General features: G+C 39.9%; 1 protein-coding gene across 1 annotated transcript; it reads left to right on the top strand.

The window, feature by feature from the left end:
* Positions 1 to 8,930: 8,930 nt before the first annotated feature.
* Positions 8,931 to 10,849, top strand: LOC119728026. The gene is made up of 2 exons (XM_038200107.1): positions 8,931 to 9,524; positions 9,683 to 10,849. The coding sequence occupies exons 1-2, from the start codon at positions 8,931 to 8,933 to the stop codon at positions 10,847 to 10,849; spliced, it is 1,761 nt and encodes a 586-aa protein (XP_038056035.1).
* The last annotated feature ends 4,475 nt before the right edge of the window (positions 10,850 to 15,324 follow it).

Below are 15,324 nucleotides of genomic sequence, written 5' to 3'. Positions count from 1 at the left end.
TTTGCCTGATTATAGCCCCTCTGAAAAACTAACCGCTGTACTTGAACGGGGCTAACCTACATCCGACGATTTGCCTTACACATTACAATAAGTACGCACGGGCTAGGTGACAAACTTTAATGAGCTATGATGTTAACAATTCATTTACCACAGCAAATGACAGCGCACAGTGGTTCAGGAAGTAATGAATAACCATTTAGCAATCACGCGGCGACCTGATTTAACCGCGTGCATACGCAGTAAACAAATGACATATTAGCCAATCAGCACGCAGTACTGTGCGAGAAGAGCTAGCTAGCTGCGAGTTGCACACGCGAACGCGCCGCCTAATCACAATCCAAAATACAGTCGATCAACCCTTCAGATTGATTAATGGTTTATGAATATTGCATAGGTACATACAGTAAAATTTTGAGAATTTCATTCAAATTTGGTTTGAGTATTCACTAGAGTTGACAGCAACTAGCTGTGCAATTACTTTATGAATAATTTTTGTGAGTGACAGGCAAATAGACCGCCCCAGAGGCCATCGAACCGAGCGACTCGGCCGCCTCAAAAGCATGTATTGTTAATGGATGTCTGACAGAGTCAGTGTGCCGAAGTGCAAAAGTTGTTCGCTTTTTTATTTTGATGGGTACCTACATAAAATTTTGCACAATCGGAAATATTTGGTTTCTACAGCAAGCGGACATACTAAATTTACATGGTGTACAGATACTATGTTAACTTCAGTACCCGTTTCTTTTAGGAGTTGTAGTTTCAGAAAGTAGAGGGTGTATGCATTAGCCTATATACCCATCTGTGTGTGAGTACAGCGCGTATTTCGATGCTGGTCATATGTATGGAGGATGGCAATTTACTTTGTAATGAAGGCCCCGCAGAACATTACCTGTTGTAGTTGAACCAGGGCTATTTAGATCTGCTACATTCTTGAAATTATATTTACCCAAATTGTAAAACCCGTTCAAAATTGGAGTATCTGGTAACGTTAGTGTGTTATCAGTTAATCTCCCTCAATGCATTTCGGCATGTGCGTTGGCCCCATAGAGCTATATTAAATTACTAGAGCGCTAACTCGTCATTCTGCACGCAAAGACGCTTTGAAGCCATCCTGGGCGCAGACATTTTGAATTCATGTGCGTGTTTGTAGAACATAATGAAATTAGATAGATTGAATTTTGAAAGTGTACTCTACATGCAACGGGCAAGTAGAACATACGCAAACAACTTAAGCACGTCATGACAGTTAAAAAAAAATGTCACGGCAAAAAGCATCTGTAGCGAATACGTGCACGCGTTGCACTGTTTGCGTAGAGCAAAATGACACGCTCATTTGCTGATCGTGCATGTCGGTTTTGGGCATATTGGCTTCGATAACGCACCTGCAGGGAATACAAACGCAGATATGCAAATAGCCGTCCAAAAGCCGTACAAAATTTCTAGGTCTCCATAGGTTTATGCACAAACATGGATGCGCCCAGCAGGCATTACTTTGTACACAAAGTTAGCGCTCTAGCAATTTAATATAGCTCTGTGGTTGGCCTACACAACGTTATGGGGAAGTTTTTTATTGTTAGGCAAATTAGGACCGAGTTATGGGCACTTTCTGCTGTCCCACAGCGTTTTCGGTCCCCACAAATGTGTGAGTAGGCCTATGGTGTACTCTCCAGTAATGAAGTCAGAAAGAGAAATCATGGAAGAAATCGTGGATAAAAAGTTGAGAAAAAGAAAAGCGTTGAATGTTTCTTGAAAAAAAAAAACAGTATTAACTGTTTTTGCTAAAAATCTATTTTAAGATTAAAGGGACCATAACTTCTTAAAATTCGGCATTCAATTCACAAAATTGAATTTACTACTGTAACGTTGTAAATATGGTCATCACTGTTTGTCATGTCATAATAATAAAAAAAGTCCATAAGTTTTATATTAGGTAATATCAAATGTCTTAAATCTTAATGAAGCAAATTTTTCCAATTTTCATTTTGTAAAAGTTCACTGTATATGAAACACAATGGCATGTGACTATGTAAATATTCAATTCAAAGCTTTGCACATTTTGCATGTTTTGTTAATTCCTTGGATCACAAAACTGTCGACCTATCACACAAATCATTTGTGCAATGTCCGTGTTGTTCTTCCGTAGTAAACACGGACAGACTGCCTCATTGAACTCTAAACTTGAATCAATAGCGTTTGTATTGTTGGTACTGGCATAGTGTACATAATGACGTTGGCTAATAGCCTACATAATGATATGTACATAAAAGTGTACATGTACGTACCGGTCGTGTACAGTGAGATTAAAATAGCAACTGCTTTTTCCCATGATGAGTTATTGCCATTACTATCTTTAAACCAAGTATGCATAAAATATAATTTTGTCAGTTACGTTTTTGGATAGCTGCAAATGATCTACTCTTCCTTTAATTACATTTGGCGAGCAAGTTCCTGGTCTTGTTCAGGAGTTTACCTATTACCTTCATCAGCCAGTCAGTATCGAGTACCAAAGTCTGACGTCAGCTGAATTTGTTCTGATTCACGCGCTGGTTTGTGCGCTGATGACTCCACACACTTAAGCTATGCGCGAGACCCAGAATACGCGGCACACTTCGGTACTCTTTGCTCTTTTAGGTATGGTGGACGCAACTCGAGGGCGCTAACCTAGTTTGTCTTGGTAAACACTTTTGTATTTACCCAAATTTTACCAAGACCGTAAAGCACCCGCATGATATGTCCGTCTTGTCTCAATAAGGCTAATACTGTCTACACGTGGTTTTTAAATCTACAGTATATACAGATTGAAGGTGCTCCATTTAAATGGACAAAGGTTTCAAAATTTCAAAATTTCTTATATCTCACCCACAGATGCACATGTGGCAGGGCCAAGTTGTACTTGGGATTTTTCATAGTGTATTGAATAGGAGTAGCCCCCCCCCCCCTTAGAAAAGAAAATCATTTTAGTCAAAGTTTAGATGTCCCCCCCCCCTTTCTTGGTAGTGTGTCCCCCTGTTTGTTTACTTTAGCAAACATGTTCCTCCTATATAAGCTTCCCCATGTTGGACCCTCATTTAATTTAGTTCAGCAAACCAGCAGAGAGACAAGTTAACAATTTAGTCTTTTATTTTCCTCCTACCTGGAGAGTGGTTTCCCTGCTTGGGTTTGTCTGCTTGTCCATTCATAGGTTTTTTTAGTGCATTTTTGTGCTTTTAGAGTCATTTTCCAATAGTGCTGTGTGGGGTTTTTCAGTTCCCTTGGTTTTATTTTTTTTCTATCAATCCATTTTTTCATACCATAGTTTTTTCTCTTATTCTCCTAAAATTTAATCCAATTGTTTATTTTACTCCTTGGTAAATTCCTTTTTGAGTTTATTTTTTACGTTGTTTGATCCAGATTGAGATGTCTTTTGAAGTATTTGAGAAAAATGTTCTGTTTTATTGAAGGATTTAATATTTTTTTTGCATGTCAAGGATTTTATTAAATTATGAGACAAAATTAAATTTGTGAGAAGTCTCTTTTGTTTCCTTGATTGCTTTTCTTCTTTGTCCCAGTTTCTAAAAGTAAATCGCGACCTCATCATTTGAACCAGGATTTTTAGTAAGTTATTTTCGCCATTACACACACCCCCCCCCCCCAAGACTATTCAAGGCTAACTATGCACATAGCAACCAACGTAGCAACAGCAGTGTGTGCAGATGCGTGTTGCGTGTTTTGTTCCCATGCGCTTCAAAGTTAGGTTCAAACATTTCACGAAGGGGTAGTTTGGAAAAGTGCAAGGACATTTTCAGTTAAGTTCATATTAAAATTGATGGACGTTTGCAAGAGATTTGGATTTAATTATTAAGTTTTCTCTCAAAAACAAGCAGAATCTGTGGGTGGGGCGCTATAAAACAAATATTGACTGCTTCAAACTTGTAGTGAAATTAGCCTCCCTCGGTGATCCATGGAGCATTCCATCTCCCTGGGTGTCACCTCAGGAATAAAGAACGCTGCATGGATCATCTCAGGAGGCTTGTTTTACCATTCCAACCATTGCCAACCAGTCACTTGTGCATTTTTTTTTCGCCTGAAGCAACACAAGTGCTCAAAATTTAAGGACGGGTGCTTGAAAACAAACTTGATGAAGTTTTAGCTCTGTGAATGCTGTGCATTCAGAGGAAACAATATTCTAGGATCTCAATTTCAATTCAAAAACTGCCGGGTCATATTTTGAATTGCGCCCAAAATCAGCATCCAAGCCAAGTTCTCATTCAGCTGATTGCAGCTATGTGATGTCACACGATAACCCATGAATGATAGCAACCTCACACCTGTGTGTGTCGTGTCAACGCTTGTGCACATCCATTCACAGATTTGCCAAATTACAAACCAACTACTAGCGGAAATTTCCAGAAATGTGTCATCTGACATATATTTGGAAACGGCCTTCTTATATTGTTTTCTTCACAATGACAGCATGTTATGCCAGAAAGAATAACTTCACAGGCAGTCCGACAAGCTTTACTAAGGGTTGCTTTTCTATTTTTATTGTAATATTCCTACTTGGGCCTCGATCATGTGTGGCTGGACTCTGATGTTCTTTAAATAACGGGCTATTCTCGTGGCCAAGATTTAACAAAAAGCCAAGCCACCTTTCCCCCTACCATCTGCTAGTTTTTCTACTACAACTGGTAACAGTCATTCCTATTGTAGGCATGCATGAAACCTAGGGTATTTTTCCTAATTTTTAGCTTTGTATCCATGGGCGTCACCAGGAGTTTTTCTAGAGGGGGGCAAAACATAATTTTCCCAAAAAACTCTTGTATTTCTCAACATATTCTCGATTGATCAGTTCTAGTGGGGGGCAGAGACACTCCCCCCCCAACCAATTAAATTTTCACCGCTATGACTTTTTTTTTGGTGGGGGGGGGGGGAGCGCCCCCCTCGCGACGCCCATGTTTGTATCATGGATACCTTAATACATCCTACTTTCAGTTCTCATTTTCAACCCTCCTTTTCCATTTTCATATCTTTCAAAGTATAAAATCGAAGGCCTATTTGTAGGCATTTTTAACAGTTATACATGCAAAAGGATTTACAACAATGCATGCAGTGGTGATATTTGTGCAATGTCCATTTTGTGCTTCTGTAGACAGAGTTAGGTGGCCTGTTTGAACTGTGGACTTTAATTTTAATATCATTTGCAGCATTGTTAGTGTGTAGGCCTATACTGAACTTGAGTAAAGATCATTATCATAGTGTTGCTATCTTTACGGTACTGTGTGACAAAAATAGCAACTGGATTTTCCAGTGTTGAGTAAAGGAGTGAATTAATTAGCTGTTGTTGCACCATTCATCGCTTGAAGAGGCCTGACATGTACACGTATAAACCTAGGCTTACAGAACTTTACAACTTGCAAGTTAATTGATGGTAGTTTTGCCATCCTTTTCTTTTTTTTTCACATTTGACGGAAGTTTCACGTTTGTGGTGGAAAACCGTGGCTAACTGTTGATCCAGATAAAGTAGGTGAGTTTTGGCGTTTTGGCTGGATTATAATTGGTCTTTGCTTTTTGTGTGTTTCGCTTTGTTTTTTGGAACATGTCAAATGTAGCCTATAGGCCTACCAGGAAAATTATGCCTGAGATTTGCCGGAATGTTTAGCATTTGAGTGCATGTGATGCGCGAGTAGGTATGCTTGTTATTAACATGACGCTTTTTAAAAATATCGAATTCTCTTTTCTGAATTGAAGTCTAAAAATACAAGTCTATGTCTTTTCACTTTTGGGCCTACTCCCATTATTTTTATTTCTCAGAGTTGTAATGACTCTAGTCATTGACTCGACTCAAGTCCGACTCGAGTCACAATATTTGGTGACTCGACTCGACCTTAGTCCCTAAAGGAAAATGACTCAACTCGACTTGAGTTGTACTGCGAGCAAATGACTAGACTCGACTCGAGTGCCTCATCTGAATGACTTGACTCGACTCGAGGAAGGCTAATAAGATCCTTTCCAGAAAATAAAAGCAAAACTTTGCGAAAAGTATTTCCAATGACTTACACCGGTGCCGATTTTTGTTCACGTCACGTTAGAATGTTTGTGAATATATACATGGTTTGATCAGTGTCCCCATTTGTTGAATGGGATCATCTGGCACCACCTTTATATTTTCATTAAGAGTCAAATGCGGTGTCACCACGTGTAGAAGCCCAAACGAAAATGAAAAAAAGCAAAAAAAAGACTCTCTCTCGTGACTATTTATTGTATAGTGTTCAAATATTTGTGACTCAAATTGACTCGAGCTACATAATTGACTTGACTGGACTCGACTACAAACTGTGACTCAACTTGACCTTCTTGACCTAATGACTCGACTCGAGTCGTGTCACTTCTTAAAATGACTTGACTTGACTCAAGTCACAAAAATCAGTGACAACTCTGTTATTTCTGCATATTAAAAGATATCGGCCATTTATCCGTGTATTAAAGAACAGTAAACAGCCGATGTTCATTTTTAACTCCCAATGAGTTAGCGGGCAGTCAATTAGTCAGTGTAAATACAAATGTATCCCAGGCTGGTGTGCCGTAAAAGAGATGGGTTCATGGGCGTCGCCAGGATTTTTTCGAGAGGGGGCAAAAATAACTTTTGCCAAAAAATGCTTGTATTTCTCAACACATTCTCGATTTATCAGTTTTAGAGGGGGGCAGGGACATTTTGCCCCCCCCCCCCCCAACTCATTAAATTTACTCCACTTTGTCTTCGTGCCTCTTTTTCTTTCTTTTTTTCCCTTTTCTTTCTTCCTTTTTTTTTTTTTTTTTTTTGCTTTTCCGGGGGGGGGGGGGGGGTGGGTGGGCCAAGTGCCCCCCTTGCCCCCCTCCTCGAAACGCCCATGGATGGGTTGGGGCATAGGGGTGTGCACTTATGGGTATAGTAAAGGAACCGGGTACCCTAGAAAAAAATATCGGACCCGGGTACCCGTTAAAGAAACCCAAGCTAAATATTCAAATCTGGGAAGTTGCTGTTCAGATTGTTCATAAAAGTCTGCACGATAATACTACCACATTGGTGTGGCAATACGGCTAGATATGGTGTATACAGTGAGATCTTTAGCTATGTGGTGAAAACTGCAACTTTGGCAAGCATCATAAAACATGAAATTAGTTTTGGTTTTCCATGTATCCTTTTTTTTATTTTGAAATTTTCCCAATGACATTCCAAACATTTCTTTTTCATTGACTGAGAAGTTAAGTAATTTGTAAAGTTGGTTACGGGTACTCGATTCCATAATCTGGAACCGGTTCCTGACATTAACGGTCGGGTACTCGGGTACCCGGTCCCGGTCTGATGATGCACAGTTGTATGGGGCAATCACCTGTTTGTGATGATTTTGAACTGTTTCAGACACAGAGGTTTGTTCTCTCTTGATTAGGTTACACTTGAAATATGGCGGAGGCTGCAGCCAATATTTCAAGTATTGAAGAACAGTAAACGGCCGCTGTTAATTATTTGTAACTCCCAATGAGTTAGCGTGCAGTCAATCAGTGTAAATGAGTAATTCTATAATTTAGGGGTCAAATACGAAAAGTTGCCTTTTTTGTTTTATAACTAAATAGGAAATGTATTAAAGTTAATGATACTTTATGTGTAACAAACTCCAATAAAGTTGCATTGATAAAACCTACAAATTTGTTATCTTGATCCCATTTAGTTCCTGTTTTGATTAAAAAATAAAGCCGAAAATTCCCATATTTGTGGCTAAAAAGTGGGACAAAAATTAGTCTCAAAAAAATTACATTTTTGTCTCCTTAAAAGGTAAACTATGCCATTTTTTAGGTTAAAATGATGGATAGGAGTAACTCAATTTCAACATTAGATACCATTTTTAAAGAAATAGATGTGTGAAGATGTGATGTGGTGCTCCCCAATATTATGGTTTCACATGTAACATTTGGTGTCCCCTGGTGTCCCTGTTACGTGTGAACCAATTCTGCTGTTAGAAGTGTCTTGCATGATTACATTGCTTACTTTTCCTTGGTATTTAACCAATTCTGTCCATTAAATAAAAGGCTAAAGAAAAAACAAGACAGCAATGCTAAGAAACAAAAATTCTATGACCATTTGTAATGTTGAAATAATTTCACACGTAACATGGTGTCCTGTGGTGTCCCATTTACGTGTAAAGCCGAGTGTTTTTAATATTCCAGATGACATGAAGTTGTTAAGGATCTCCTTTCTGCACTTTACCATCCTGATGGAAGTAAATACATTTCATATTATGAAAAGCAAGATTGACCATAATTAAAATAACTTCAAGTTTTTGAGCCCTTTTAATGCAATGTCCCATTTTGGACCCCTAATTTATAGAATAACCCAAATACAAATGTACGTATCCCAGGCTGGTTTGCCGTAAAAGAGATGGGTTGGAGCATATAGGGGTGTGTACTTGGTTAGTACAGAAACCAGGTACCCTATTGAAAACAATATGGGTACCCTATTGAAAAAATATGGGTACGCGGTACCCGTTAAAGTAATTCAGATTGTTCATAAAGGTCCGCATGATAGTACTACCACATCGGTGCGGCAATTATAGGCTAGATAGGGTGTATACAGTGAGCGCTTTAGCTATGTGGTGAAAACTGCAACTTTCGCAAGCATCATAAAATGTGAAATCGGTTTTGGTTGTCCATGTCTCCTGTTTTTATATTTTGAAATTTTCCCAGTGACATTCGAAACACTTCTTTTTCCTTGACTGAGAAGTTACCAAGTAATTTGCAAAGTTGGTTACGGATACTCGATTCCATAATCTGGAACCGGTTCCTGATATTAACGGTCGGCTACTCGGGTAACCAGTTCCGATGCACAGCCCTTAAATGGGCAATCACCTATTTGTTATAATTTTGAACTTATTCAGACATGGAGGTTTGTTCTGTTTTGATTAGGTCACACTTCAATTATGGCGGAGGCTGCAGCCAAAACTGTGTGGAAGATCAGCCAGGGGCATCTGGAATGTCCGATCTGTTGCTGTCTTTTCAAGGATCCCAAGATACTGGACTGTCTGCACAGCTTCTGCCTGAAGTGTCTGGAAGAGATGATGAGCAAACAGAAGCCAGAGGCAGAAAAGATAACATGTCCAGTCTGCAGGAGAGAGACGCAAGTTCCTGGTGGAGGATTGCAGAGTCTTTCTTCATCTTTCTTTCTTAGTTCTCTTGTCGATGAGGTCAAACAACAGGAGGCAGTATTAGGGGAAGCATCGGCAACTACCGCCACTTGTGACTGTGGAGAAGGCACGGAGGCCACTTGGAGGTGTCTTGATTGTAGTGATAACCTCTGCCAGAAATGCCGGAAAGCTCATGAGAGGGTCAAGTCCACCAGAGACCACCAAATCATTTTATTGGGAGATTGGCAGGAATCAAAGATGCCTCCAGCAGAGCATATCAAACCAATCACCCGAATGTGTACGCTCCACAGTGACCGGAAGTTGTGTTTCTTCTGTGAAAAATGCGACACTGTAATCTGCCCAATGTGTGTCGCATTAGATCATCGGTCGGTAGAGCACAATTTGCTAAAGATTGATGACCTGATCAGGTCCTTCCGCAATGAAGTTGATAACATACTGCAGAAGTTCGAGAAGTGCAGGCAGCGCTTCAAATGTACTGAAAAGTCAATCGAACATGCACGAAATAGATTGCAAAAAAACTGGCTCAGGCTCGTAGTGATATTGATGCAAAAGCAGAGGCAGAGATCACTAAAATCAGAAACAAAGCAAAGCTTCTCACCAAAAAGGTTGACAAAATCGGTCAAGAGAGAGACAGTGAGTACAAAAAGGCGCTTACGCACAACCGAGACCAGATGGAACGCGCAGATCAGACCATCGCGGCAGTAAATGACTTGATGAGTCAAGCCGATGATTTCGAGCTTTTGGAGCTCAAGCCAAAGGTGATGCACAACTTGGAATTCCAGAAGGAGCTCAAGTTTGAACCAGCGAATCATGGGCCGTCGTTCATCGGTGTCAGATGTCAAGACGTTGTGAGTGACGCAGATCTTGGGGAGGTCTGTGTCAGCGAGAAATGGCAGTTAAAGGAAGAGTTCGGCAAAGAAGGTACCGCTGACTGGGAATTTAAAGGCGTCAGGGGTGTTGCATGTTTCACAAACAGGGACATTGTAGTAACTGACACAATTTTGCAGCGGTTATCATTGTTTAGCTCAACTGGTCGGTATAAAACATCGGTTGCTCAGGGAGATGCTAGGCATCAGTTGCAAGCTCCTTATGGCATTGCCGTGTCCCATAATGATTTGCTTTTCGTCACGGACAAAAAAAAAGTGAAGGTTTTTGATACTGAGCTCCAGTTTGTTCGCGAGTTTACACCTTCGGCTGACGATGCCAATGGGCGATCAAAGAGTTTCCTCACTGCTGTTGCTGTTGACAGTCAACGAGTAGCAGTCGCTGACTGGGGGAGAAAGCTCATCAGTGTCCACAACCTGGACGGATCGTCAATTTCAAGCATCTCAAATAGCATGGTTGACTATTACTCAGCAATAAGCGATTGTGGCTGTTTAGTCTTCACAAATTATGAGGGCCAAAGTTTGCTGTGCGTCAACTTTAAAGGTAAAGTGATGTTCAGTGTCAAGACATTCATGAATGGCAAAGCTGCTAAGCAAACTGGTGTCCTGTGCGATGATGATGAGACCATCTATGTCGCCGTTCATTACGGAGGTAGGGGAGGCTTTGAAGTGCAGCGTTATAATTCAAATGGTGCATTTGTAGCAACGGTAGCTCAAAGGTTGCACAATCCGTTAGGAATGGCATTCACCCCCGCTGGTGACGTAGTTGTCGCTGACCAACACTCCGTTAAGATCTTTGAGCGGATGTGATTTGCCTGATCATGGCCCCTCTGAAAAACTAACTGCTGCACTTGAACCAAGGCTAACCTACATCCAATGATTTGCCTTACGAGGCCCCGCAGCACATGACATGTTGTACTTGAACAAGGGCTACTCCAGAAATTATAATATTTACCCAGATTGTAAAACCCGTTTCGAAATTGAATTAACTGGTAACGTTAATGTGTTTTAGTTAATCTCCCTCAATGTATTTCAGCATGTGCGTTGGCCTGAGTGGGCTTATGGGTGTACTCTCCATGGGCGTAGCAAGGTTATACTTTTTATTGTGGGGGGGGGGTTAACAATTTCTTGAAAAGACACTTGGACATCTGAAATGTCACCTTTTTTTCTCCAGACACGCAGAGCATCTGTAAAATCAAATAGTTGCGGGGGGGGGGGGGAGAGGCAACATCTGTCGATGGGGCCGCTGTTGAATACCGACAATTATGCACACTAAGGTCAATGTATGATCTTGCTTTTCAGTGCGTTACAATCGCTAAATTCAAAAAAAGGCACTCGTAATGGCCAATGGCACATAAAAGGGCAAAACTTTTTTAAAAAGGGCAGTTGTTTAGAAAAAAATATGGAATTGTTCACAACAGAAGGCCACTCTTTACAAATATTAGGGGGGAGGGTTAAGTGCTGGTGAAAAAGGGCATTTGAATAAAAACGGGCAGTCGTTACAAAATTGGGGGAGGGGTGTAAATGTTTACCCCCTGCCCCCCACTGGCTATGCCTATGCTCTCCAATATTAAAGTCGGAAAGAAAAATCCAAGTATAAACAGTGGAGAAAGAAGAAAAATGTTAAATGTTTCTTTAACCATATTACAGTTTTTGATGACAAACATTTTTGAGATTGAAGGGACCGTAACTTTTCAACATTCGACATTCAATTCACAAAATTGATTTTACTACTGCAATGTTGTAAAATATGGTCATCACTGTACATGTTATAATAATAAAAAATCCATAATTTTTATGTTATGTAATATATGAAAAATCTTAATCTTAAAGAAGCGAATATTGCCAATCTTCATTTTGTAGAAGTACATTGTATATAAAACACAATGGCATGTGACTATGTAAATATTTGATTTAAAGCTTTGTTCATTTTGCATGTATAAATCCTTGGATCACAAAACTGACGACCTATCACACAAACCATTTGTGCAGTGTCTGTTTTGTGCTTCTGTAATTAATGCAGACAGACCAGGGGCGGATCCAGACTGCCATTTACCAGGGAAGCAAGGGCGGATCCACAACACAATTTCGGAGGGGTCAAAAAAATTTTGGTCCCCCAAAAAAGTGGGTAAAAAAAAAAAAATTTTGGATTCTAGATGCTCTGTGGTGCGATCTGAGGCAATTTCTGACCAATTTAACCAATGTTTTTTTGAGGAAAAGCTGGTGGTGTACTCATTGCCTGCCTTTATTGCGATGTCACATAAAAAAAAAATTGGTTTCGTGGGTTTTTTTTTGGGGGGGGGGGGGGGTGGATCCGCCCTTGCGGGAAAGGGGGGCTAGAATTGTAATGAAGGGTCCAGGACCTGCGAGCGCAGAGCGCGAAGCCCTTACGGCGTGGGGTCCGGGCCCTTAAGGGCCCCGGAAAACTTTGGATTTTAGATGCTCTGTGGTGCAATCTGAGGTGATTCCTGGCCACTTTCCACCTTCTGTATTCAAAGCTTAAAGTTGAGAACATGCACATAATTTGAAATTGTTCGGTGCTCGGTCACATAATTTACATGAATTTAAATATTTCATGACAGCGGATGCATATATGGGGAGTGTGACAAACTGGCATGAAACGTATCAGAAAAATATTTTAATAGAATCTGAAGTGGCCATTGTTTGATTTTGTTTAGTCACCAAGCCCGGAGCGTGAAAACGGTTTGACCTTCATACGCATTGTACGCAGCAGTTGTCAGCGTGCAGTCTAATGGACGTATGACGCGCTAAAAGAAATATGCGAAATGAGACTCCACTACAGTTACCTTGGTTTATCCGCGTATCTTGCGGCCATCATAACCCGCACATAAAGTCTTAGGAGGTGCGTGAAAATTGCCACGCCTTTTGAACGATTGTTCATCCTCAAACTCAAAATGCGTGACCCGTCGGATCACCATCCGTTTTTCACCGATTAACTTATACATTTTAAAATATTTGCCGGGGGGCGTGCTGGATCCGCCAGTGCAGACGGCATGTTCTAACTCCGAACTTGAATCAATAGTGTTTGTATTGTTGGTACTGGAACAGTTATGTATGACATTGGCTTTTTTCCCTTGTTTCAAGTTTTTTCTGTCAATCCATTTTTGTATACCTTAGTTTTTCTCATAATATTCTGCTAAAACATTAACCAATTGTTGATTTTCTCCTTGGCAAATTCTTATTTGAGATTTTTACTTCGTTGTTTGATCCTGATTGAGATTTCTTTTGAAGAATATGTTATTTCAGGATTTAAATTATTATTGTATGTAATTTTTTTTGGTAGGAATTTCTTTTCTAATGAGACTTAATTAAATTGATGAGAAGTTTATTTTGTTTCCTTGATTCTGTTTCTTCATTGTCCAAGTTTCTAAAAGTAAATCGCGACCTAATCACTTGAACCAGGTTTTTGCTTAGTGAGCCATTTTTCGCCTTTATACACAGCCAAAAAGACAATTCAACGACTAAAAGGACTAGTACTATGCATGTAGCAACCTACATAGCAACAGCAGAGTGTGCATATGCACATGTGTTTTGCCTGTTGCGCTTTTGTTCCCTCATATGCTACAAAGTTAGGTTCAAACATTTCATGTATTGGGTAGTTTGGGAAAAGTGCAAGGAAATTGTCAGTTACGTTCATATTGAAATTGATGTATGTTTGCAAGAGATTTGGATTAGATTATTAAGTTTTCTCTCAAAAACAAGCAGAATCTGTGGGTGGGGCGCTATAAAAAAAATATAGACTGCTTTAAACTTGAAGTGTTTAGCCTACCTCGGTGATCCATGGAGCATTCTATCTCCCTGGGTGTCGCCTCAGGAATAAAGAATGCTGCATGGATCATCTCAGGAGGCTAGTTTTACCACACCAACAGTAATTTGTGCATTTTTCCCATTTGAAGCAACAAAAGTGCTCAAAATCTAAAGATGGGTGCTTAACAACTACCTGATGAAGTTTTAGCTCTGTGAATGCTGTGTACAAATCAGAGGAAATAATATTCTAGGATCTCAATTTTAATTAAAAAGTTGCCGGTGTAGCATGAATTTAATTTTTATGAAATACGGACTCATTGGTGGTATTTTGCATGCTCATGCATAGATAATTAGGAGAGGGACCGGTCATCTGAGAGGGTTTCACCAAAAAAAGGGAAAAAGAGTCCGATTTTCACACGAGTCCGATTTTTATATGACACCGGGTCACATTTTGAAATGCGCCCAAAATCAGCATCCGGGACACGTTCTCATTTAGCTGATTGCCGCAGAGCTATGTGTGTCAAACACTGAACTGACAAATGATAGCAATGGTGTGCGCGTGTGCGTCGTGCCAATGCTTGCGCGCACCAATTCACAGATTCGCCTAATTACAAACCAACTACTAACGGAAATTTCCAAAAATGTGTCATTTGACATATTTTTGGAAATGGCCTTCTTTTATCGTTGTCTTCACAATAACAGCGTAATCTCAGAGAAAGAATAATTTCACAGGCTGTCCGACCAGCTGTACTAAAGTTTGTTTTTCTGGGTTTTTTTGCTGTAATGACCCTACTTGGGTCTCGATCATTTTGTGCCTGGACTCTAATGTTCTTTAAATATTGGGCTATTCTTGTGTACAGGATTTAACAAAAAGCCAAGCCACCTTACCCCTACCATGTGCTATTTTTTCTACTACAACCAGTAACATTCACTTCAATAGGTATATATTTCCTGCTTTTTAGCTTTATATCTTGGATACTTTAACACATCCTCGTTTCTAGTTCTTATTTTTAAACCTTATTTTTAACATGTATACATGTATACATGCATCAGGAGTTATAAAAACACATGCAGTGTTGATATTTGTGCAATGTCCATTTTGTGCTTCCGCAGACAGAGTTGCCTGTTTGAACTGTGAACTTGAATCAATGGCATTTTCAGTGCTTGTTCGTATGTTTGTATGTGGGCCTATATTGAACTTGAATAAAGACCATGATCGTAGTGTTGCTTTGTTATGGCACTGTGTGACACAAATAGCGACTGTTTTTTCTTGTGTTGGGTAAAGGAATTTAGCTGTTGTTGCACCATTCATCACATGAGGATAAAGTATAGGCATGACATGTACACATTATAAGCCTAAGGTTTACAACTTACAAGTTGATGGTACTAGTTTTGCCATACTTTTTTTACATTTGGTGGAAGTATTATGTTTGTGGTGGAAAACTTCAGCTAACTGTTGATCCAGTTGAAGTAGGTGAGTTCATTACATACAGCATTTTGGCTGGATTTTGCATGAG

The sequence above is a fragment of the Patiria miniata genome, unplaced genomic scaffold (genome assembly GCF_015706575.1).
Source record: "Patiria miniata isolate m_02_andy unplaced genomic scaffold, ASM1570657v1 HiC_scaffold_20, whole genome shotgun sequence".
Taxonomy (NCBI): domain Eukaryota; kingdom Metazoa; phylum Echinodermata; class Asteroidea; order Valvatida; family Asterinidae; genus Patiria; species Patiria miniata.
Note: the sequence above shows the minus strand (reverse complement) of the source record. Positions and strands in the feature narration are given on the sequence as shown.

Excerpts from the sequence above, each read along its gene's own strand:
- LOC119728026 (XM_038200107.1), top strand. The coding sequence starts at position 8,931 with ATGGCGGAGGCTGCAGCCAAAACTGTGTGGAAGATCAGCCAGGGGCAT. Across the intron at positions 9,525-9,682 it reads TCGCATTAGATCATCGGTCG|GCTCGTAGTGATATTGATGC; the intron begins GTAGAGCACAAT and ends AAACTGGCTCAG.